At 41.3% G+C, this 25,571-nt stretch overlaps 1 protein-coding gene across 2 annotated transcripts in view; it reads right to left on the reverse strand.

Moving 5' to 3' along the window:
* Positions 1-1,748: 1,748 nt before the first annotated feature.
* mtor (mechanistic target of rapamycin kinase) overlaps positions 1,749-25,571 on the reverse strand; it is a 169,998-nt gene continuing 146,175 nt past the window's right edge. For both annotated transcript variants that reach the window (XM_088006846.1, XM_088006845.1), the window contains exons 46-58: positions 23,880-24,054; positions 14,780-14,915; positions 8,129-8,276; positions 7,902-8,024; positions 7,511-7,593; positions 7,364-7,436; positions 7,209-7,283; positions 5,862-5,997; positions 4,129-4,194; positions 3,969-4,049; positions 3,792-3,872; positions 3,542-3,647; positions 1,749-2,275 (exon numbers count right to left, since the gene is read on the reverse strand). In XM_088006846.1, the coding sequence (XP_087862972.1) occupies positions 2,260-2,275; positions 3,542-3,647; positions 3,792-3,872; positions 3,969-4,049; positions 4,129-4,194; positions 5,862-5,997; positions 7,209-7,283; positions 7,364-7,436; positions 7,511-7,593; positions 7,902-8,024; positions 8,129-8,276; positions 14,780-14,915; positions 23,880-24,054 (1,299 nt within the window). In that variant the 3' untranslated portion in view covers positions 1,749-2,259. The remainder of the gene's footprint in view (positions 2,276-3,541; positions 3,648-3,791; positions 3,873-3,968; positions 4,050-4,128; positions 4,195-5,861; positions 5,998-7,208; positions 7,284-7,363; positions 7,437-7,510; positions 7,594-7,901; positions 8,025-8,128; positions 8,277-14,779; positions 14,916-23,879; positions 24,055-25,571) is intronic.

The raw sequence follows: 25,571 nt of genomic DNA on the forward strand, positions 1-25,571 counted from the left end.
AGGTAAAATAACCCGAACAGGTGATCAACTCTAAACCACTCGCACCTTTTTATTCTCCGTCTCTCTTTGTCGTTTAAGCACACCTGTTGCCATGGCAACCTCTTGCGCTCCTCAAGCCGACCAGAGATTATGTTAAAACCATAACATTCAGTCCGTTACGATATTAGGTTTTCAGGCTTGATATTTATTTTGCGATCATTAATAAGCGCTCCCCTGAACACAGTGGTGGTTGATTAGTTAATTTTAAACTCCTGCTCTGCTAGTTATTTTGATAATGGAACCGAAACGCACAGAATTGTGCAACACCTCGTTGAAACAATAATCACTGAGATTATTATTGTTGTTGGGTCATTAATTTGAACACGTTTTGTTGACTTTTTGTTGTTGTTCTTTAATAAAGTTACGAACATTTTAAGCGAGCCAGAGGAGGACGTGCTGGTCTCAGCATTAAGCGTCCTTAATGCTGATCGACTCAAAACCTTCCACGATCGACGTGTTGCACCGCTGCTCTAGTAAAGCAGGAACAGTTCAGAAACAATATGAAGTGGGAAAAATGTTATTTATTAACTGATTGAGTCGTGTTTTAGATTGTTCTTGAAAAACTAATCAGTCACGGCTGCACAGTGAAAACAAACCCACTGATTTTTTACAGCAGACAGCCGCTCTCTCTCTTGCAGGTACTGCGTACCCCCGCTAAATCTTTTAGGGGTATGCAGTACCCTGCCGTACCCCCTTACTTTCACCCCTGGTTTTACTGTAAGCCATTGTTCTGTCACGGCTGGTCATGTGACTTCCTGAAAGCCTGATTGAATGAACCTTTCCACTGCCAAACCTGTTCACCTTTCCTTACCTTGGGGGCATTGCCTCCCAGCGAGCATCATTCGTCAACATCAACCTGCCCCTTGCATACACCTTGGTTGGTGTTTTGTGGCCTTAGCTCATTTCCACAGTTGGTAAACAGCTAAATTTGTCTCCCAATCAATGGAAGCTATTTAACTTAAGGTATTGACTTGCTTGGCACTCACCAGACTTTAGAAACTAAAAAAATACAAACAAATAAAGCTAGAGAGAAAAGGAGCAGCAGAAACTGTGGCCCTGGCTATAAAGAGTCACATTTGTGATAATGAGGTTCTGGTTGCCAGTAAAAAATAGAAAAGCAAGAGAAAAACAGAGGACTGGATCGATATGAGCAGATAATCACCAGGCCTCTGTTCCAGTGTGTAAAGAGTGTGACATTGCAGAGGTGGACATGGCAGGGAAGAGATCAATGACTGCTTTCCGCTGATCCCTAATCCTTAACTATCTATAAGTAATTAACCTTCAGAGGAGAAATAAATGGAGAAATTAAGTGGGAAAAGCAATGAGAGCAAACAGAACAGAGGTTACCTCACCCTGCAGATAACAGCAGCACAAATTAATAGTTGTCTGCCTCTGCAATTTGCAGCATCGGATTCAGTTTTATTTGTGCAAGGCTGCATCTCCCTGTTGAGCTGGAGTCTTCCCTGCAATATTTATTATGAGATGACAAATATAGAAGCAGTGACAGAAAGAACAAGAAATCTCATCTCAGCCTAGAGAAAAAAAATTCACATATTAGTTGTAGTTTTGAAGTGGGATCTGCTCTCCTTGTCTCTAACCCCACAGAGGATTTTTTTTCTTCCTTCAAGCTTGACTAGAGAAGTGGAAGAAGGGTTTTGTAAAGAATCAGAGCGCCCTCAATGGCTGCCAGAGGAACTGCAAGAGCAAAATTAACTTTTTCCATTTTATTTGCTTTATGTTTAAACTCGCAGCAGAAGATGAGCAGCTCAGTTCTGTGAACTCGGCATTGATGCATTGATACATTGATCTGTACAAGCTTTAATGGCACACCAACACACCTCACAGTATGTGTTTCAGTTAGCAATGGGCAAACATAGATGCAGTTGTCACGTTAGCAGAGTGATAACGGCATGGTTGGCTTTAAGAACAACTCGGCCTTTCCCAAGTACAAAATATAACTTATTACAATATGCACTCCATAGAAAGCTTCTAGCAAATAATTATGATGTTAAAAATTTGGAAAGTGGTTTTGAGCATTGAATAGATAAATTATGGAGTAAAAACAGTAATCTCAGAAAGTGTCACAGGTAATTCACACAATCACTGAAAAGAAAAGAGAAAATGTCATCACTCCCAGCAGTTCTGCACTCAGAACTTTTTTAGGGAGAGTTTTTCCGTCGTGTTCTCCTCTTGGTACATCAGAGACCTCCAGCTGTCACTTCACCAAAATGGACACCTGGAAGGTAGACACAAAACATCAGAACGTTAAACGAACTGAGTAAAAGTTACTCAGTTACTCAGTAACTGAGTTACTCAGATGAGGTGCTTGGCCTTTTGGTAGGAATTCCTCAGACTGTTTCATATTTTGTCTCATTACAATGATGAACTTAAGTATCTTGTGCTATGATTTTCTGTGACAAATTCACACAAAATGTGTGAATTAGAAACCTTACTGAAGACTGAAAAAGTTCTCACTTTGCTAAATATTTCAAGTTCAGTCCAAATAGATGGAGAAAAAAATTACAAATAGGTCTGGGCTTTGACTGGGCCATTCTAAGGCAAAAATATGGTTTGATTTGACTTGTGAAAGCTACAGTTTATGTAACAAAATGTGTCATTACTTTCTTCCAACAGTGGCCCTCTTTTTGATACTCTTCTGTCAAAAACCTGATTTGTAGAGATAAAAACTAACAGTTAGCCTTAAAGGGTCAGTATCATGTTTTCCAGCCACATAGTGGCATTTATAGAACAGTAACTGTGTTACCTTCAGCTGTTATAAAAATGCTGCACATATTAAACAGGAAGGAAAAGAAGTTTGACTTCATAATTTGATACTTTGAAATTAGGCCTCTGACTCTTTAAGAAGCTCCTGCTCTTTGTTCTATCTGCCTCCAGGTTACACCAAGCAAAGCTCTTCCATAATGCCATTTGCAACCTTCTTAGAAACATTGCACTAGGTTAAAGTGGAGAATTAAAAATAAAATCTTAAGAAAATATTTTTTATACCAAACCTGATTTATGATTTTAATAGATTTTTATTCCATTAGAACAAATTACAAATAGCAGAAAATATCTTTAAAAAGTTTATTTTCCTTTTATCATTATAGGAGCTACTGCTTAGAGCGACGCTGTTAAAAATGTTGTTAAAGGGTTATTAGAGACGCCATGTTGGGATGACTTCCTGGAGTGCCGGGAAGAGTAGGATCCTCTTATAGAGACAGAGGCCCAATTTCAAGGTGTTCAATTTAAGTCGTATTTGATATATAGTATTTTTTATAACAACTGAAGGCAACATAGCTGCTTGATTGTGTCATATAAAGCAACTATGTGGCTGGAAAATGATACTGGCCCTTTAAATATTGAAAGCTAACCTCTACCTAGTATTACTTGTTGATCTACCAAAGAAATTCCAATAAAAAGTTTGTGACTGAAACATGAAAGATGTGGAAATGTTCCAGTGTTGGCAGTCATCATGACGTCAGTCTGATCTCCAAGTACTGACCATCCAATGTAGCACTGGCACAGGTTTTCATGGGACGTGGCCTGCTTGATGAGGAGCTCCACTTGTGTTGGGACGTCCAGCGTGTCATCGTGAGAAAAGTCTCGCCCTGAAAACATAAACTCAGCGTGAGTGGCTAGATGTAGAGATCGACGCCTCAGAGCCTTTAGATAGTTTTGTTGCACAGCAGCATGTTGAGGAAAAACCAAGCTGTGATCGTCCAGTTTGGGTCTGTTCTGAGTCCAGAACCCACCTGTGAGTTTGTCGCGTACTCGGTTGATAATCTGAATGGCTTTCTTGTTGAGAGCCTCTGGCTGCACAAGACCATCTCCAACTTTAAAACACAAACACGCCAGGATTAATACACTGACCTAGAAAATTACAGTCGGTTTGCAACACAATAACATTCATGTGGAACAGATGGACTCACTGAAGGAGTGTATGGATTCAGGCACCGTGGTCCCGGGTTTCTTGTGCGTGGTCTCTCCCAGGTCTATGCCATCCAGCGCCTCTGCAGATAACATTCAAATGTTTGGTTGTGTTTTCTGCTAAAGCGGAGTCATTCTCTCTGTAGTCTGCATGCTACTCACCCACTGACTGGCCGGCGGTGTACGAGTCGGTCCTGGTTCGGGAACGCTTGGTGCCTTTGGTGTTTGCTGTGCGACAGGCAGACAACCACATTATTCCACATTTTATTTACAGAGACAGGTTTTCATTAATTAAATAAAAATGCATCTCAGTCTGTTAACTGCTGCACAGATTCTACTGTCTGCATTATTTACTCCTCATGCAGACTGACGCTGATGAGGCTCCGCTCTGCTCTCACACAAATTAACTCTGGAATGTTTGTAATTTCTAAAGCTAAATCTTTTATCTTTATAAAGTTATTATATTAATGAACGCAAACTTGACACCACAAGCCACAAGACATTTTTATTATTTGCACAAAATAATAAGTGATAATCTTCTTTCAGTTCATCATGTCAGACCATCTGAGGGAAGAAAAATTTCTGCATGTGTGAAATATTTGTTAGAGTTAATTATTCTCTAAAGCACACTTTTTTCACTCAGACTCTTACCGAGTTGTTTTCCTGATTAATTTGTAGAAATCTACAGCTCTGGTCTGAAGTTTATATACATGCCTTGTGGGTTTGACTGTCATATTTCTGTCTGAAATGTAATCTTCCATAAGTCTGTTGAGTCATGTTGATCCACATACTTCAAAACAGCAAAATCTAGTAAACTAATTCAATTCAGCTTTTAAATAAGCATTTTGTTGCCTAAAATGCAACAACAGAATTTGCTTAATCGTTTGTAGCAAAGGTTTCATGTGCAATGAAAAAAATCGTCTAACAATATTTTTAAGTTCAGCTCTTCCTGCTTGACTTAGCATGAAAACAGTGTGAGGCTAATCTGTTCATTTATTGGATTTACGATTAACTGGATTCATTTTTGATTTTCTTTTTTTTTTCTACAAAATTTGAACCAGGTGGAGCTAAAACTGTCACCAAGGAGTTTTGGGTGTAACATGTTTACAGGTAAACTGTTTTTTATCTTAAATGTAAAATGAACATGTTTTTTAAACTATTTTGACTCAATTAGAGCTCTGAGAAGGGCTGAAACAATTCCTCGAATGATTCAAGTACCTCAATTATTAAAATTCACCTGTTATGACATTCATGACAAGTTATAATTTCTTGTTTAATGTCAAGTTGTCATGACAACAACGTTGTCTTGGGTAATGTCACGTTGTCATAACAAAGACATTTTCAATGTCAACTTTGTATTAAAAGTGTCATAATTTACCGAATGACTCTTTATGACAACAGTCATAACTATTCATGAAGACTTATTCATGTTCATGACAGTGTCATGTCAGTCTTATTCACCCCCCTTCAAATAAAGTGTTACCTTTTTTAAAAAAATCTAATTACTTGATTAATCGCAAGGATAATCAATAGATTACTCGATTACTAAAATATTTGTTTACAACAGCCCTCAATCTGAGTATTATTTTGTCAGAAAATTATCTTTTTTTACAGTATGTATCCTACTATTAACAATTAATTGATTACTAAATTAGTTGACAATTATTTCAATAATCGATTAATCAAGATTAATCCAATTAATTGTTTCAGTCCTAGAATATTACCTATTCACTTTGACATAAAAACCGTTTAAATAAATTAAAATCTGCAAACATGTTAATATGGGAACTTGTTCAGCAGCTGCAGTGATCTACAGTATGTGTGTGAGGTGGAACAGCTTATTGGTGTGTGTGTGTGAGGTGAGTGTGAGAAGGAGCTGCTCGACGGCCCCTTACTGTCCATGAGCCTCCAGTTGAGCAGTGGGTCGTAGACGAAGGCCTCCAGGACAGCCATGACGCTGTCCCTGTGCTCCCTCAGGACCTCCATCACAGTGTGGCAGGTGATCCTGTAGTTCCCATCCAACCCCGTCACCTACACACACACGCAGATGGAAAAACAGGGTTTTTAGTTTTAAGGCGAGTCCTAAATAAGAATTGAGATTCTTCGTCTTAAATTCTTGCAAATTTGACTTCATTTTAAATTAATTTTCTTCTTTCTTCATTCAGCACAAATCAGTTATAAATTCTGTTAAAACATTGCATAAATGGGAAAGACTAATCTTTATTTTGTTCATAAACAAACTGAAAGCAGCCAACTGATGATTTCTGCATAATAAATAGTATTTGTGCTCATTTTTCAAAATTTACATAATTTGTTTCTGTTTTTAGGTTTTAAGCTAAGAAAAACAGAAAACAAACAAAAAGAGGATTGATCTCAGATTTTCTTCTACAGGAAGTTGATGTTTGTGGAAAATTATGTAAACCAAAAAGGGACTTACTGTATTTTTCGGACTCTAAGCTGCTACTTTTTCCTACGCTTTGAACCATGCGGCTTATAGTCTGGTGTGGTTTTTCTGTGGATTTTTCTTCAACGGTCACTGAGCTCTTTAACAGGAAGTGAATCATTGGAAGAAAAAATTGGAAATCAAAGAAGAAAGTGCTAATTTCCATTTAAAACAAGTACATGCTAGCAGCAGGCACGACAGAGAAATTTCTTCAAACTCATACCCCCTCATTATGGAAACAACACGAAGAAGATGATATGATGAAGCTTTTAAGTTGAAGGCTATAGATCTGGTAGTACAGGAGGGAAATAGAGCTGCTGCATGTAAGCTCAGTGTGAACGAATCCATGGTTTGGCATTGGAGATGCAGGGCTGCGTCCTTAATAGCAGATTTAATAAGGAAGCAGCCCTAAGTTGCGTTCTTGTGAAAAACAGAGCGGCGGAGATACCAGCGGCTTATAGCCCGGCGCAGCTTATATATGTACGTTTCCAGTTTTTAAAAAAAAAAAAAAAACTTTGTAGATGCGGCTCATAGTAAGCTCTATAGTCCGGAAAATACGGTAGTTTCCAATGATGAAAAAGAAAATATTAGATACTACTGATAATTGTGTAATTCTGTTGTGGAAAGTGAATGCAATTATTCTATCTAAAAATAGCTCCAGCTAAAATCTGTGTAAAAACACATGTTGGTTCTCTTCTTTCTTGGCCAAATTATTAGGAGCCATTTTGGGAGCCCCAGAGACTCCTGCAGTAAATCCTCACAGATCATCCGTTCCCTCTCAGAGTTCCCACAGCATTACCTCCATGGCATTTGTCAGCATCCTCGTCAGTCTGAATGGGATCTTCTCAGGAAACTTCTCCCTGGTCATCGCCACCTACCCAATGTTAACATACCGGTGAGTTTCTGACTAATCACAGAAAAACAACTGTCGGACTGAAAAACATTACTGCTCACTTCAAAACAGTCTCCAAAGTCAATGTGGAGGATCTTGCCGCTGAGCCGATCTAACATCAGGTTGGATGGATGTCTGGGTAACAGAAAGTCCACCGTTAGTTGCTTTATGGTTGTAGAGAAGGTTTCTATTAATGAGGGCAAGCTCACCTGTCGCCCAGGCCCAGGATGTAGCCGACCATGGACATCACAGCCAGAGAGCGCGTGTAGTTGGTTCTCCTGTCAAACCACACCTGGAACACAGGTAACAGGGTTAGGGTTCTTGTATAACTTTTCTTCAGGTTAAGTTAGAAACCTGTATTATTGTTACAGGTTAATTTTCTAAACTACTGAAAAGTAACTGTTAGGGATGCTCAAATATGAAAAATTGGACTGATGTTAATATCAAATAGCAACACTGGTGTTATGCTAGACTTACCAATATTTTATTTTATCTTTTTGTTTAGTCCGATTACTCGATTAATTGGAAGAATAATCAATAGATTACTCAATCACTAAAATATTCGTTTACAACAGCCCAAGTTAGGAGTCAGCATCGTACCTCAGAACTGGGGCTCTTGAGCCACAGGAGCTTGGCCAGGTCGTCTCCAGCCGTGTTGTTGACGGCATGCTCGAACACCTCCACCTTCTCCATCAGCGTCAGATGGTCGTAGTCCGGTGCCATCTGAAACAAACCCAGGTCAAACCAATCTGTGTCCAACTTCCAGCTTTTTCTACACATTTAAAAACAAAAAGTAATCTTATTCAAACTTTGAGGTGAACTCTCACTCTGAGCATGATGCGATGTTCAATGTTGAGCAAAATCTTCTTCTTCTCTCTGTAGTCTCTGATGAGGGCGTGCAGCGTATCGCAGTGGGGCACCCAGCCAATCAGGCCCGAGTTGGTGGAAAGAGGGATGACGGCGTAGCGCTGAATGCTGATGGACACAAACAGTCACAAACATCCAGCCATTAGTTTGTCTGAGGAATCAGCATGTGGACAATAAAAACATGCATCACGACTTAAAGCTTCCCCAGAAGACCTGGTGGTGTAAAGACAAAACTTCTCTAGAAAATCACATCGAACGTCAGACATGACACAACCTGCAAAAAGCAACAAGTATAGGGAGACCAATGGACAAACAAACTGATGGACAGACAGATGGACGGACAAACTGATGGACAAACACATGGAAGGCTGAATACACTGAAAGATTAATGGAGGACAGATAAGAAATGGACAAGCAGGACAACCATAAAACCATGGACTCTTCTTCATTCAATGGTAAAACATCACAGAATCTTGGTAATTATTTTAACATAAACATATATATCAGTCGTACTTCCATATATATATATATATATACAGGCGCGAGCTGGATGGGTGCCCATGGGGGCCCAGGTCTGGAGGTGCCAGGAATGTCTGATTATAGACGGAGAAAGTGCGCCCTTGCCTGTTCAGAAAGGTGTATGTAATGTTAAAATTACTGTCCCTCAATGGAATATATAGTAGTCACTCCCAGTGACTGTTTCACTCACGGTTTAGCCAATGTGCTTCCTGGGTAAAAATCAAACGACAAAACAAACTCCCCCCTCCCCCCCAAACAGTTTCCAATTATAATCGGATTTGCAAATCTAGACCCCCTGCATGTTATTGTTTACTTAAGGAAATTTCGGGCATGCGTACAATGCTGGACGGCAAAAAGACTATTCTTTAACGTGATGCTTAGCCGCACCGCAGAATAATTCCGTTATCTCAATCAAACTTAGACATGTAGATATTATTAATTTCCTGCTGTGCTTAACAGCAGAGGGAGAAACCGTTAAAGTACAACTCAAAACCACGTCTTTCTCGCTCTCTGTATCAGCGTAGCTACTGTATGGCTAGCTCGCTGTTACTGTCTCTTACTCTGCAGTTGTGGAGTCACAATGTCTGGGTTCATGAGCGCCCCCAGCGTTGAGGCACGAGAACTGCCTGCCTCACCTCGAATCTGTTCTCTGCCGTTTCTGATCGCTCCTCAGCGCACGAAACACGTTACACACACAGTTTGTGACAATAAAAACACAGTACATTAAATACATAAGCTAAATTATGGAAAATCAGTTCATACATTAAATGTTTTTAACCATTTTATTGGCGACGTACAGACAGGAGGAGCATGCTCTCATAGAATGGCAACCGGTGCAGTGAGCCAGATTTTGCGCAATCCCAGGTGAGGCTCAGTTCGCTGCTGCCTCACTGGCTTCACTTCCAAGCATTTGAATGGGAAAATGCAAAAATTCAGCGATTTTGAAGAAAAAAATAATCAGATTTGGTTAAATTAAATGAAAAACAGGTACTTTATAGTACAAACCACAGGGTGAAAATATCTTTATAAATGATTTTATTATTATATATTATTTTTCCATGATGACAGGTGAGGCTCTGCCTCACCTGCCTCCCCTGACCGCACGTCACTGATATATATATATATATATATATATATATATATATATATATATATATATATACACACACACACACAGGGGTGAAAGTAAGGGGGTACGGTAGGGTACTGCGTACCCGTAAAAGTCTTAGCGGGGGTACACAGTCTGCAAAAGAGGGGAGCGGCTGTCTGCTGTAAAAAATGAACTAGCGCAAATTTCTCTGCAGATGCGAACCAGGAGGAATTTTTTGAGGCTGTGAGTTCAGACCCCAGTAGGTGAGGTGATGTAATTTAAGTGGAGTAATTTAATTTAATTTATTATATGTTACTGGGGCCACAGTCGGTGGTTTTTTTGTCACTACGGAGAAAAAGTTAGATCCGTTCATCTGCTTTATGTGTGATGGGATCTGGATTCACGGTTCCACTAGGTGAATATTAACTAAACCGCATAAAAATGCGTTAAAATAGCCTATGTTAATGTGATTATAATTTGACCTGTAAAAATAGTACATGATCGATTTTTTTAATCCTGTCAGTCAAAATGACAGAACAAAAAAGTCTAGCGCAACCTCTGAGATATATATATATCCAGAGGCCTGGGAGCTTGAGGGTTCTGCGCAGTATCTTGGCTGTGCCTAGAACTGCACATTTCTGGACTGAGATGTCTGATGTTGTTCCTGGGATCTGTTTTAGCCACTGCTCCAGTTTGGGGGTGACTGCCCTGAGGGCCCCGATGACCACAGGCACCACTGTGGTCGTCTATCCCCGCCACTTGGTTATGTCGTTCCATGTACGCTTTCCCTGCCAGCATCTTGCACCCTGCTGTTATGTGCTGGACTGTCTCAGAGGCCTCCTTGCACAACCTACACCTTTGGTCTTGTCTGGTATCGTAGATCTGAGCCTCTATTGCTCTGGTGTTTCGGGCCTATTCCTGTGCAGCCAGGATGAGTGCCTCTGTGCTGTCCTTGAGTCCAGCTTTTTCCAGCCATTGGTAGGATTTCCTTATATCAGCCACTTCAGTTATTTGTCGGTGGTACATCCCATGTAGGGGCTTGTCCTCCTATGATGGTATCTCCAGCACCTCATCCTCTGTTCCCCATTCACTGAGCACATCGTCTGTTGAGGCCTTGTCCTTGATGGATCTTGGATGTTTCATCCTGGACAGTGGCTCTCACACTCACTAGTCCTCTGCCTCCTTCCTTGCGGCTCGTGTACAGTGTCAGGGTGCTGGATTTGGGGTGGGACCCTCCATGCATGGATAGTAGTTTCCGAGTCTTAACATCCGTGGTCTTTATCTCCTCCTTTCTGCCAGCTAATTATTCCTGCAGGGTATCTGATTACTGGTAAGGCATAGCTGTTTGTTGCACGGATCTTGTTCTTGCCATTGAGCTGGCTTCTCAGTACTTGCCTTATTCGTTGGAGGTATTTGGCTGTGGCTCCTTTCCTTGTGACCTCATCGGAGTTGCCATTTGTTTGTGGTATTCCCAGGTACTTGTAACTGTCCTCAATTTCTGCTATTGTTCCTTCTGGGTCCCTTCAGTGTGGATGACCTTCCCTCTCTTTGTGACCATCCGACCACACTTCTGTAGTCCCAATGACATCCCAATGTCAATGCTGTAGATCCTTGTGGTGTGGATCAGTCAGTTGATGTCTCGCTTGTTCTTGGCGTACAGCATGATGTCATCCATGTAGAGGAGGTGACTGATGGTGGCTCCATTCTTGAGTCGGTATCCATAGCCAGTCTTGTTGATGATTTGGCTGAGGGGGTTCAGGCCTATGCAGAACAGCAGTGGGGACAGAGTGTCTCCTTGGTATCTGATACATTTGATGGACACTTGTGCAAGTGGTTTGTAGTTGGCTTCAAGAGTAGTTTTCCACATCCCCATCGAGTTTGCAATGAAGGCTCTTAGAGTCCTATTGATGTTGTACATCTCTAAGCATTCAATGATCCAAGTGTGTGGTATTGAGTCATAGGCTTTCTTGTAATCAATCCAAGTCGTGCACAGGTTGGTGTGTCGGGTATTGCAGTCTCATGCGACTGTGTGGTCTACAAGGAGTTGGTATTTGGCTCCTCTGCTATTTATGCCGGTGCCGTGCTCATGTATTTATCCATGTGCCCACTTATCTTAGCTGCTATGATGCCTGACATGAGCTTCCATGTTGTAGAGAGACAGGTTATTGGCTGGTAGTTGGATGGGACTGACCCGTTTGAGGGATCCTTCTGGATCAGGATTGTGCATCCTTCAGTTAACCATTCAGGGTGAGTGCCATTTTGTAGCAGCTGGTTCATTTGAGCTGCCAGTCGCTCGTGGAGGGCACTGAGTTTATTCAGCCAGTAGGCATGGATCATGTCAGGTCCTGGTGCTGTCCAGTTTTTCTTCCCTGAGACCCTTTCTTGGATGTTTGCCATTGTGATAGTTACCGGGGCTTGCTCAGGGAGGTTGCTGTGGTCCTCTCGTAGAGAGATTAGCCATTGTACATTGCTGTTGTGGGACGCCTCCCTTTCCCATATGCCTTTCCAGTATTTTTTGGTCTCCAGCCTTTGTGGGTCTGCTCTGTTGTTGTTACCCTGCCATTGAGAGTACACTTTAGCTGGTTGGGTGGAGAAGAACTGGTTAATCCTCCTGGCTTCATTCTCTCTCATGTATCTCTTTAAGCGGCTGGCCAAGGCTTTGAGCCTTTGTTTGGCAGTTTCGAGGGCTTCAGACATGGGCATCCGGCTGTACATCTTGGGTACTGATCTTTTCATCGCACCCCTTTGGAGCTCTGACAGTTGGCTCACTTCCCTCCTTGTTACCTTGATTTTAGCCTCTAATCGTCTTTTCCCTGGTGGGTATTGAATCATATGGTTGCTCTTATAGCCAAGCATCTCCAGGATCACTGATGCTGAGTTGTATATCAGCTCATTGGTTTCCGTTATGGTGTTGGTAGGGATCGTTCTCAATGCTGCATTCACATCTTCAGTGAGACTTTCTGATAGTACTTCACTCAGCTGTTGTAATTGACGTTGGGGTTGCCTGCTGTTCATTCTATCTCTCAGGTCAGTTGCTGCCTTGTTCAGTTTTGATGGTTCGTTCATTATTGTGGCTGCATACCCAATCTCTGGACAGGGAGTCGGGAGTTAACTCGGTCAGAGGGGAGTTATGCATACACACACACACACACACACACACACACACACACACACAGGTGCGCAGTATAGGGGGGAAACGTGATGACAATTCTAGGGCCCTGACCAACAGGGGCCCCTCCACAATTTAATTATTTATTTTTGTTCATAGAAATAAAAAATTAAAATTTTGTATTAAAAAATACAAAATAAATCATATTGTATTTTCAAAGATTGTTTTTAGCAGTAAAAATTTTATGTTCCCACTCCCAGATCAAAAAACACACTTCCATATTTGCCCTGAACACCCCCCTATCTGCGTTAAATGGTTCATTCTTGCTTGGAGAGAGATGCTGTTAGCAGCAGTCAGTGGAAGACACGAATGATTGTGGTAGTTACTATGCTGCTAAGAAAAGTTATAAAATCAGGTTTTTAAAAAAAGAGAGGGGTAGGGAGAGAAAAAGGCAAGAGTGTCAATTTATAACCCAGTTTTTCTCCAAGAGAGGTGGGTAGACTGTGTGAGATTATCAACCATTTAGCATAATTAGCTTAGCTATAAACTACTGTTTGCCTCCTTTTCACTAGCATTTAATGAATTAAGGAAAAAAATCACCAATATATTCATATATTTAACTTATCCCTTGTACCTTTTACCATTTAATAACAGATGAGTCAGTCAACAGCATCTCTAACCCACGTCTCTCCTGACCTGTCCTGAGTGAAATTAAAGCTGCAGTATGTCACCTTTATATAAATATTTTTTTCACATATTTTTTAAAACTGTCATTATGTTGTGACAGTATGGTATGAGAGGTAATCTGTGAAAAATCTATTTCCTCTGCCTTCTCCCAGTGCTAGATACAAGAGAGTTTTAGTGCTGTCAGTCACAATCAGAATTACTTTAACCAGTAATAGTAATTCAGGAAGGAGATGGAGGAGATTGATTGTTTTCACAGATTATCTGTCTCATAACAAACTGCTACGACATCGTGACAGCTTTAACAAATATGGAGAAAACATATTTTTTATTCAAATTATGTACTGCAGCTTGAATAAAATTCAAATACATAGCATTTTTGAGAAGTCTGGATTGTCATATGTGTAGTTGCAAGTTGCTTTTGACTGTTGCTCATGGGGAGAGACAATTCAGTTATCTAAAACTAATAGAAAAAATTTAAGCAACCTACTTGCATACTGGCTGTTAAATTCATGAGCAGTAAATATTGTGCTAATTATCAGTACTGAACCAAAGAAAGCAAGGCAGATGCAAGCCTTTAAAATTGTGACGCTTTTTATGGGTCAAATAGACTCAAAAAATTGTAACAGCAACTGCGCAGGGGGGGCCCAAACAAATTCTTGTCAGGGGGCCCAAGATTCCTGGCGGTGCCCCTGTATATATATATATATATATATATATATATATATATATATATATATATATATATATATATGTAAACAGAATAATGGAGAAGCATTGTTGCGATGACATGCTGAAGGCAGATTTTAGGAAGAGTCACAGCTTCTTGAAAAGACAGGCCCAATTTCAAGGCGTCAACTTAGGAAGTCAAATTTCTTTGAAATCATGTTTGATATGTAATTTTTAAACCAGCAGAGGGAAACATAGTTAGTTAATTGTGCTACAAAATGTCACTATATGCCTGTAAAACATCTTATGCCGCCCCTTTAAGATCTTATTTATTAACCGAGGTTTCTTTGGACTTCTTGTCTACCATGAATATGTTGGTCATGTGGGTTGTGACCTGGAAAACATGACTTCTCTAAATAAACACAAGGACTTCTGTTTCAGCTGGTAAAGACATTTTCCTGTTTCTCCCTCCATCTGATGCCCGTCCTGTGGATGCTGGAGCGGACACAACCTGTATGTGTCTGTAGCCTGTGTGTATACCTGAGGTTTTTGCGCAGAGATGCTGGGTCATTGGCCAGCAGTGTGTTGACCAGGCCGAACAGCTGCATGACTCTCTCGTCCTGCCTCAGGTCCTCATGGCCCTTCAGTAGGAACATGAACTCATGGCCGTTGCTTCCTGCAGAGGGAGCCACAGTATACTTTATTGATACTTTGCTTAGAGCAGAGGTGTCCAAAGTCCGTCCTTGAGGGCCGGCATCCTGCATGTTTTAGTTCTCTCCCTCGTTCAGCACACCTGCATCAAATTGTTAGAAGGCCTAAGGAGAACATTGACTTGCTGAAGAGGTTGTTACTACCACTAGGGATAGAATATCTAATGACAATGCAATATAATATACAATATAGCAGTGATTCTTGAGAATAGGGACAAAATGGGTTTTAATTTTCCCATAATTTTTTTTATTTCTCAACCTTATGTATGCAAATATGACAAATAATGTTTAGGAAATGTAAAGATGCTAAGGTGCAGGCTCCCAGTTGCAACATTTTTTTTAAAAATTACATTTTTAATCGACCTGACCTAGAACGTTGTCATCACCATCTGACAAAAATAAATAAAAAATAATTTTTAATGACCCTATTAGTGATATCTTTACTCATTTTACAGACAAATGCTTCTCAAGAAACAAAAGAAATATTATTTAAAACCAAAAACAACAAAAAGGCCATCTGACGGAGTTGACAGTGCATGACTGAGTTGACACAGAACTGAAGGTGGTGACAAACTAGTGAATAAAATGAAAAACTTGGTACATGTGAAGTAATGCAATTCATGTAAAATACATTAAAATGAATTAATTGCACATTTAAGTGAGATTTGACAATTTCACTGAAAGAGTCAGAAAAACTCTGATGGAGTTGACATCTGACGGAGTTGAAAAAAAGCCAAACTACCTCAATTTATATGATGTTATTCTGAAGGAGGCCATATTGTAGCTCATCAGGTCTTTGAAATCTTTACAGTTTACCAAAATTAAGCTTTATTTCACAAAATTTCATCAAAGTTTTGTAAATTGTCAGTTATGGTGTTGACACGTCATGGTTGTGACAAGCAACTTAGGAATAAAACAACTTAAGCTAACCAGAGCTAACTAGCCCTCTTAGCAAAGGAAGAGAAAAGAAGAGATCATGAGGTCCTCAGAAGTTCTGGTGCCCCCCAATAATGCCTGATTTTTTTTTACATTCTTTTCATTTCTGATGGTGTTGACAAAAACTAGGGACAAATTTCAATGGAGTTGGAAAATATATAAAATGATTTTTAATTCAATTTATTGATACCTCTATAATTATTTATATGACTACTTATACTTAATTGTCACAATATATAATTTTAGCATTTCTTTAATTGTTTTAAACTGTTATAATGTATTGAGTTCTGCTCCTAGACAAGGGCTTTTACAGGCATCATCCACCAACTACAATGTTTAAAATAAAAAAATATTCAGCAAATACCTGGTAAATATACACTGTTGTGCTCACATCACCCAGGTTAGTTGAGTCAGATATTTGAAAAAATTATATTTTGTGTATATTTTATTCAAATTTTGTGCTTTATCCATAGGACCTGTTTTGTCCCTATTCTCAAGAATCACTTCTGACACATGGGGAAAAATGTGCCACTAAAATGTAGAAAGTAGGACAGCAGAGTTTGAAGAAAGAATGAAGAAAATTCAAGCTTTATTCACCTGCTATAAAGAAGAAAGAACAAACTGGCTGCTTTGAGAATTAAAAATTAGAATAAAAAAAACATTTTCATTTACTGAAAAAAAACACAAAAAAACACTAAAATGAAAGAAACTTAAAGAGTGTTCACCAAACTAACAACTAAATATATAGGAAACGTGGTTAGGTTTTGATTATGAAACCTGTTGATGTGTTTTCAGGATTACTTTGAATGGAATTAGCTTGAGATAAAACTGTCTTGCAGTATATTTATCTCTACACAGGACATTCTACTTTAGGCCAACATGTTCAACTAGGATACATGACTAGTTGAACATGTTGGCCTAAATATGTTGCAATTTTCCTATTACCTAAAAAATTGCTGTTTGTGATACACCAAAACTCATAATTACTTCAAAACTGTACATATTTTGTTATATTTTTCACCCATGGAGGTCGCCATTTTTTCACCGATAGGTTGATGACGCATAATGATCCATTCTGTACTGGAATCTACAGAGTAAACACAGAAAGGCTAACTTTACCTGAGCAGTTGTTTATCATATTGCATTTGACTGGTGTAATTTTAGATAATGCCACACTGTGACACTATCGACTTTAATTTAAAAGAATAAAAATAAAAATTGAGGCAAATCTGTATAATTTCCCACATGAAGAAAAGGTGAGCACAGTGCCAGAGCCAGAGTAGAATACAACTTCCGAAAGACCTAATCTGTACCCTGGACATTTCTCCACAACACTTTGAGGCATTTATACCAGCAGAACTAACAAAGGTTCTAACAGGTGATGTTACCTTAATGAAATAAATAAGTACCTGTAATTCATTGTTTCGTTTACGAAACTGAAGGCAGCAGCAGCAGCAAAACACCAGCTCCTATGGCCATCTATGTCCTCTTCCTCCGTTTGGTCCTCCTCATTTTCATTACCTCTTGTGATTTCTACATTCCGATTTATTTCAAAGAGCTCCGGGACAAACTGAAAAGGCTTATTAATGTTACTCATTACTGTTTTAGCTGGAGAAGCCAGGCAGTTGGACCATTACACGTCATTTACTCAGAATGCATTGCAGCATGAACAACATGGCGACATTCCTGTGAAAATATTTTACTAAAATTTATAAAAATGAAATAACTTACAGTGTTATTACTGTATTGTTTTTATATCCAAGATAAATATTTCCCAAATAAGGTCTATTTCTATAGACCTTATTATGTCATATATAAAGTAGGAAACTTTAACCTCCACTAGAAAAGCTCAAACAAAACCTGCTTTGACTGAGTGAGTTACTTGTTTGCTGAACTTTTGAAAGTTATTCTGCCATTAATAAGTAAGCAAGTCAATTATATTTATATAGCAGATTTCACAGATTAAAAAAGAAATCACAAAATGCTTTAAGCCGTCTTTATTTGCCTGGTATGTTTGGTCGGTCACTTGTCCTAAGAGAACACATTTTCTACAAACTGTTAGTTTTCTGGGATTTTTTTAATGTAATTGTTGTTAAGATATTTTAAGATATAATTTTTAAGATATTTACACAAAATATTTGACAAAATTATTTGGAAGGATTCTGTGTTTTTACAGTGTAGAACTGAAATTAATAAAAACTAAACTGAAACTAAACATTTATGAAAAATAAAAACAATGCTAAACTAGCAGACAAATGGCTAAAACGAAAGTTACTACTGTAACTACGGTTCTATGAATCCCGGATGACCACCAGAGGCGGTGTTTCAAGCACTGAGTGATCATTTTTGCGCATACGCAGGTCGAGTACTAATGACAACAAAGTCACCTGTGACCTGCCGGAGACCCACGTGACTCTATATCAGGGGTAGGCAACTCCAGGCCTCGAGGGCCAGACTCCTGGAACTTTTAGGTGCATCTCTACTTCAACACACCTGAGTCAAATAATGAGGTTGTTAGCAGGACTCTGGAGAACTTGACTGAACATATATGTACAATCAAGTTCTGCAAAAACTGAAAAAAGAAATTTCTTTTTTCATGAATTGTTGGATTCAAGTCCAACACACTTGAATCCAACAGCTGAATCACCTCGAGGTGATTCAGCTGTTGGATTCAAGTGTGTTGGACCAGGGAGACGTCTAAGAGTTGCAGGACACTGGCCCTCGAGGACCTGGATTGCCCACCCCTGCTCTATATAGTCACGTGGCACCCGGCATTCAATCCCTCAACCTTCTCGCGAGAAGCAAGAATTCTGAGGGACCAAGCACTCTGGCGGTCGTCTGGGATTCATAGAACCACACAGTAGTAACTTTCGTTCCGTCATCCCTACTGACTGCCAGAGGCGGTGCTTCAAGCACTGGATGACTTATGTCAACAAGGTCACGAGGAATCGGCAACATTCAAGGGACAACCACTACACCTACCTAATTCTTTAACTGCGTTCTTTGTTACATCAAAACCTGCACTGACATTGTTACAGTGAAAAAAAGTATCAGGATCTTCCCAAACAGAAAGTCATGGATGACCAGAGAAGTCCAGCGGCTGCTTAAGAAAGAAATGCTGCTTTCAAGTCTGGGGACAAGGACCTCTATACAGCTTGGCACAGAGCAACCTAAAAAGAGGAATCAGGAAAGCTAAAAGGGACTACAAAGAGCGGATTGAAGAGCATTTGGACAACAACAACAACAGACAGGTTTGGTTGGGAATCCAGCACATTACCAACTACAGAACCAACCATGGAACAGCCAAAGGTGACATCTCACGAGCAGAGAAGTTGAACCACTTTTTGCTCGTTTCAAGTTCGAGCCTTCAATGACAACTGTCTCTAATCAAGAAGTGCAACTAAGCACCTCTATCTTCCAAGTGGAGGAATTAGAAGCAAGACGCTTGCTACAATCTGTCAACCCTAGAAAGGCAGCGGGACCTGATAGTGTTCTTGGACGTGTGCTGAGGAACTGTGCAGAGGAGTTGGCTGGGGTCTTTACAAAAATCTTTAATCAGTCCCTGTCTCAAGCCAGATTCCCATCCTGCCTGAAATCCTCCATCATTGTTCCCATTCCTAAAAAATCACCCATCACCTGCACAGCAGCACAGAAGAAGACTCTCCAGAGAATCATAAAATCTTCTGAGAAGACCATTGGCTGCTCTCTGCCTTCTCTTGAAGATCTCCACAGGTCCCGCTGCCTCAGGAAAGCCAAGAATATTTTAAAAGGCTCCTCACACCCCGGTCACAATTTGTTCCAACTGCTGCCATCTGGCTGCAGATACAAGAGCATTAAAGCAAGAACAAACAGACTGAAGAACAGTTTATACCCGGTAGCCATAAGGGCATTAAATACCCTGTAACAGTATTTTCATTAATTTCATTATAATCTATGTAAACCATTACATGGTTTTATAATGACAATAAAGATTGTTATTATTATTATTATTATTATTATTATTATTATTATTATTATTAATGTGATGTAGAGGTATGCTGTTTCAGAATTCCTTGAAGGGGATGGGGCACAGCCACATTCACCCTGTAAAACCGAGTAAAGGTACTAGGTGATTTCCAGTCAGTCGGCCACACGGCATATAACGTCCAACGGCACCCCAGTCATGGCAGCAAACGAGGTCAACATGCCCCTTGTAGAGTGGCACCTCACTCCTCCCGGCAGTGGCCGGTCCTGTAAGGCATAAGCCTTGGAGATCAAATCCACAACCCAGTGTGCAAGTCTCTGCTTAGAAAGTGCCTGACCTTTATGTGAGCCAGCGTAGCAAACAAAAAGGCTATCCATCTTTCGGAAGGATGCCATGGCATTGATATATGCCTCAAGGGCACGAACAGGGCACAGCTGTTCAGAGGAGCATCCGGTGTCAAACCGGGCAAGATGGAGCGGATGGGTACTGCCTGCTGCCAGTGACACCTTAGGAATGAATGCTACATCAGGCCACAGGGTATCACCTGAGCCATCAGGATTCCACCGGCAGCAGGGCTCGGCTATCAAGAAAGCCTGCAATTCCCCCACATGCTTTGCGGAAACCATTGCCAGAAGGAACACCGTCTTCAGTGAGAGCCATTTGAGGTCTGCAGATGCCAAGGGCTCAAATGGGAGGGACCGAAGAGCCTCAAGCACCAGAGAAAGGTCCCACGCCGATGCCACAGGGCGGTTGGGTGGGTGCAAATGCCTAGCACCTCTCAAAACAGTACAACGTCCTTGTCTCAGCCCACCAAACAACCATTCAGGCTGACATGCCAACAGAAAATGGCAGCCACATACACTTTTAAGGTAGATGGAGACCATCCCCGATCCAGTAATGCCTGCAGGAAGGTCAGTATGTCAGAGACTGAACACTGCACCGGGTCCTGCCCTTTATCACGGCACCAGGTCGCAAAGACCGCCCACTTGTTAGCATAAACAGGACGCATGGACGGCCCCCATGCATTAGCCATTGTACGCCCTACTAGGGCTGTTGTAAACGAATATTTTAGTAATCGAGTAATCTATCGATTATTCTTACGATTAATCGAGTAATCGGATAAAAAAAATTATAAAATGAAATATTGGTAAATCTGGCATAATACCGGTGTTACTATCAGATATCAATATCAGTCCAATTTTTCATATTTGAGCATCCCTAACAGTTGCTTTTTTGTAGTTTAGAAAACTAACCTGTAACAATAATAGCTCACTTTCTAAGTTAACCAGAAGAAAAGTTATAGAAAAATCTGAAATTATATTGAATTTAATAACAAAGAGGCAGGCTCACAAATATGCTTATAAAAAATGTCTACAATCCAGCTTTTAGTTTATATATTCATCTTCAGTGAGTTTAATAGATTAATTAAACTCACCTTGCCACCTAACCTGTCACGCTTTGGGTTTGAAAATACGGGAAATGCCGCCTGGAGTGGGAGGAGAGGGCGAATGAACGAACGTAAGATGGGTGGAGGGGAGGAAATAGACCAGCGGACTGACGAACCGTTAGACCGGGGGACGAACACGGGGGGAAGCAATACGGGATATTTACGACACCTTCACTGGTCACACTCAGAAACTCATCTACCAGCCATGTACGATGCGCTCCACCACCAGTTTCTTCAGACCGGGATATGAAATTTATTGTGCGGTTCGTCGGTAAAGCTACATTTACACGGTAAGCATCAGCTACTCAGCCGCCCGCCCTGTTCAGTGTATACGCTCACCTCAGCGCTCTTCCCGCCGTTCGCTTTCAACCAGCAGCCCCGGAGGAGAAATGCTGCCGTACTCCAGGCATTCCCCCAGTCATTTTAAGGATGCTTATTGGTTCCCCAAAAACGATAAAAAGTCGGGCATTATCATCAATCCATAAAATCCCCACGGGCCAATCTTGAAGATTGGACTTTATGCCGCTGAGACTTAGCTTTTGTCAACAACTCAGAGGCGGAAGTGAGAGCTCCGCGCAACGCAAATGAAGTCCCGGCCGGAACACGGTGCGCTAACTAATAAAACATAAATTAACGAAGCTTCGAGGCAGGTAAATTTTCCTCGAGGAATTTTAGTAATCGAGGTACTCGAATCATTCGAGGAATCGTTTCAGCCCTACGCCCTACTCACCCAGTGTATCTTGAAAAAGTGGACTCTGGCCTTGCAGGGGCAAGGCAAAACCCTGTGCCCCTTATGATGAACCCTCACGAGAATCTGAAAAAGTAGGCTGAATGGTAGAAAGGCATAAAGGAGGGTCCGGGGCCAGTCGTGTGCCAGCGCATCGTGACACAGAGGGCCATTGTCGTCCAAGGAGTACCAAAGGGGACAGTGAAATGTGTTCCTTGAGACAAAGAGGTCTACGTCCGCCCTGCCAAAGACCTTCCAGATGCACTCCACTACCTCTTGGTGAAGCTTCCACTCTCCTGGAAGTGGTTTCTGACGGGATAGAAAATCTGCTGGCATGTTCTGTGGCCCTGGGATGTAGGCCGCTCTGAGGCTGGCCAAGTATGAAGCTGCCCAGGTCAGAAGCCGTTGAGTCAAGCACAACAGTTTCCTTGACCTGGTACCCCCTGGTGGTTGATGTGAAAAACCACAGTGGTGTTATCTGACCTCACCAGCACATGCTTCCCCTGGCCTGGAAGAAAACTCCGACGAGCCAGAAGCACAGCCTGTAATTCCAGGACATTGATGTGTTCCCTGCTCTGCTGCTGGAACCATCTCCCATCTGCCATTTGACCCCGCCAGGTTGCACCCTGCCCATGGAGGATGCACCCGTACAGACAACTTTCCGACGACACGGGAGCGAACCGAGCGGGACCCCTGTCGTCACAAACAACCTCACCCTCCATTGGGACAGAGACCAAAGACACTGAGGCCCCTCCTGAAGTCTTCTGAGATGATGAGTGTTCTGTGTGGGGTCTAGATTCAAGCCGTTCAACCACATCTGGAAGGGCCGCAATGACAGCAGCCCCAAGGGCACTACAGCGGGGAAGCAGTCGGTACCTTCGGCACAGAAGCTCTCGACATGCGCAAAAATGATCTTTCAGTGCTTGAAACACGGCCTCTGGCGGACAGTAGGGATGAAATAGAACTAATGGATACTAAAGTTGAATATCTCAGGTCAAAGCTAAATAAAATAAAAAACGTGTAAAACCTAGATCTGAAGTATTCTGGATGAAGTTTTATCCTCTGAAGGAACTGGACTGCCTCAGACTGACAGACCTGTGCTTGAGGAAAATTAATTGACCCATAATTTCACCAACAGGAAGCATTTCCTGTAGTGCTCATCCTCTTACTAGCTGCAGCAGCGATGGAGTGTCGGTGGTAAATTTAAGCCTTCTGCGTCGCTGTGACAACTCTTAATAAAGTCTTGCTCCAGAAGTCAGATTAAATATTACCCATCATCTTTTACAGACTGTGTAACACTGATGACTGACATAAGAACAAAGCAGAAAAACGTCCAGCGAATCGGTGTGAAGCTGCGACTGATGGGCAAAGTGGCTCCTGTGTCATTTCAAATCATCTTCACTGTTATATTTCATTACTGACAACTAGGCAACAGCAGAAGAAGGATTTCTCCTTCAGGGTTTCCCCCAGAAAACTTGGTAAGCCTGGTGGTCGGGGTGCTGAGGTGGTCCACCAGTGATCCACTATGTTTTTGTATTAAAATATGTTAAGTTGACAGAAAATATAAAAATATGACTGGGTAATTATATGAAAACAGGTTGAGGTGACAAATCAATGTATTCTGGTTGTTTTGCAATTACCATTCTGCCTTCCTTCAGCTGCAGAAAATGAAGGATTGATGCTCCTCTATTAGCCCCACACAAACCTTCCCCCAGAAGATGAATTTTAAATAAATTCTTAACCTCTGACCCCGAGGCGGCTTCCTGTTTGGGCCTGAGCCAGCGCTCTCTAATCTGCTCAGCTCCTGTAAACGGGGCTCACAGCAGCCATGTATTACTGCAATTTCCTCATCTTACCCATGATGGTGAGCTTCCGTGGGCGCTGCTTGGAGGTGATGACCTGCAGCGAGGGAGCGATGGACTGGATGCGAATGATAGGCTGGTTGGGGTCGTACGTGCCAGGCACAGCCAGCTCCAGGTCACGACACATCAGCAGCTTGGGAGAAACGTACTGCAGCTCCAGGGAGGTGAGCTGTGAGGCAAGCATGTAGGACAGGAACAGACAATTACTGTGGAGTCTGCTGAGCTTCAAAAAAAAAAAACAATAATAGAGCCTAAAGCCATGCAAATGCTACCAGACACTGGCTTATACAGAGGTTGAGGTTCCACCTTGCTGAAGTTAAGATGCAACGCGGACAACCCGTAATTATAAGTTTCTCTATGAGTTTGCTGGATCTGGAGACCTTAACCAGAGTTGAAAGAGTTTGATAGTCACCAGACATGGAGCTGGCTCTGGCTGGCTCCAAATCTGCTGTTTGGATGAATCCAGCAGATGATTTGTTGCTGTTGACGTCCTGTGGTCAAATATTGTCTCTGCTCTTAGCATGCTGTTATACTGCTGGGTTTTTCTGTGCTGCGTTCTGAAATGTCCCAGCAGGGAGCGAGGTGGTGCTAGAATGACGAGCAGCATTAGTGTGTCTGTTTCTTCTTTGGTGTAAAAGCTGCAGACAGAATGATTCTGCAACAGTGAGACAACAGCAGGAGGAACAGGCTCCATTCCATTCTCATTTTAAGATGAACCGGACCGGACCTGGATTTTAAAGTGAACTGGACCCGATTCTTAAAGTGAATCAGACTTTTTATTTAATTTTACGTAAAATTCTTAGAAATGTTCATAGTCAAATTTTGACAGAGCTTCAAAATAATACTGGGGTATTTTTAAGGAAGAAAATACAATATGTAAAAAATATCACTGAGGTTATTGAAAATTTTGGACAGCTGTAATAAGATAAGATGATGTTAGATTTCCATGTGTTTAGAGACACTCAGCAGGTCTTTAACAGCCATTAGAATGAAGAGAAATGTTCTCTGGTACAGAGCTTGTCTCTGTCTCTGTTTTCATGCCTCATAGACTTACAGACTAAGTTCCACTGGAGACCAAAGTTGCAACATTTGTTACATTTGCAGCTGCTGTGGTTCACCTTGACACTGCTCTGAGTCAAACAAACCCCTTTGAATAATCTGTTCCCCTCCCCACCAAGAACCACTGAAGGAAACAACATGGAAATGTCTGAAGAAGACACTGGGTGCGTTCACACTGCAGCCTGAAGTGACCCAATTCCAATTTTTTGGCAATTCCGATTTTTTTCCCGGGGCCGTTCACACTGCCAATAATTGCAACCTGTATGCGTTCTGCAGTGTGAACGGGCAAACGACCTGAAAGTGTCCCGCATGCGCAGAGGGCGCAATAGCGTCAGCGTTCTCAGTGTTCTACCAACTGCCATAAAAAGAAGAAGTGCTCAGTGTTTGCAGAAGTAAACATGGAGGCGAACGGTGGAGCTTAGCTTACATATTTGAAGTTGTTGTCCGGCCGGAGAAACATATTAACAACTTAATCCTCATATAGTCTGTCATGGTTGTTGTTTTTCTTCCCACTTGCGTGTATCAGGACGCAGAATAGTGAGATTTGTTAAGAAACAGTGACGTTCAGTTTAGATGAATGCGACCTGGACGTTAGATCGCATTTGAATCGGATACGTATCGGATATG

The sequence above is a fragment of the Poecilia mexicana genome, unplaced genomic scaffold (assembly GCF_051168715.1).
Source record: "Poecilia mexicana isolate PSO_F unplaced genomic scaffold, ASM5116871v1 scaffold_7, whole genome shotgun sequence".
In the NCBI taxonomy this organism is placed as follows: Eukaryota; Metazoa; Chordata; class Actinopteri; order Cyprinodontiformes; family Poeciliidae; genus Poecilia; species Poecilia mexicana.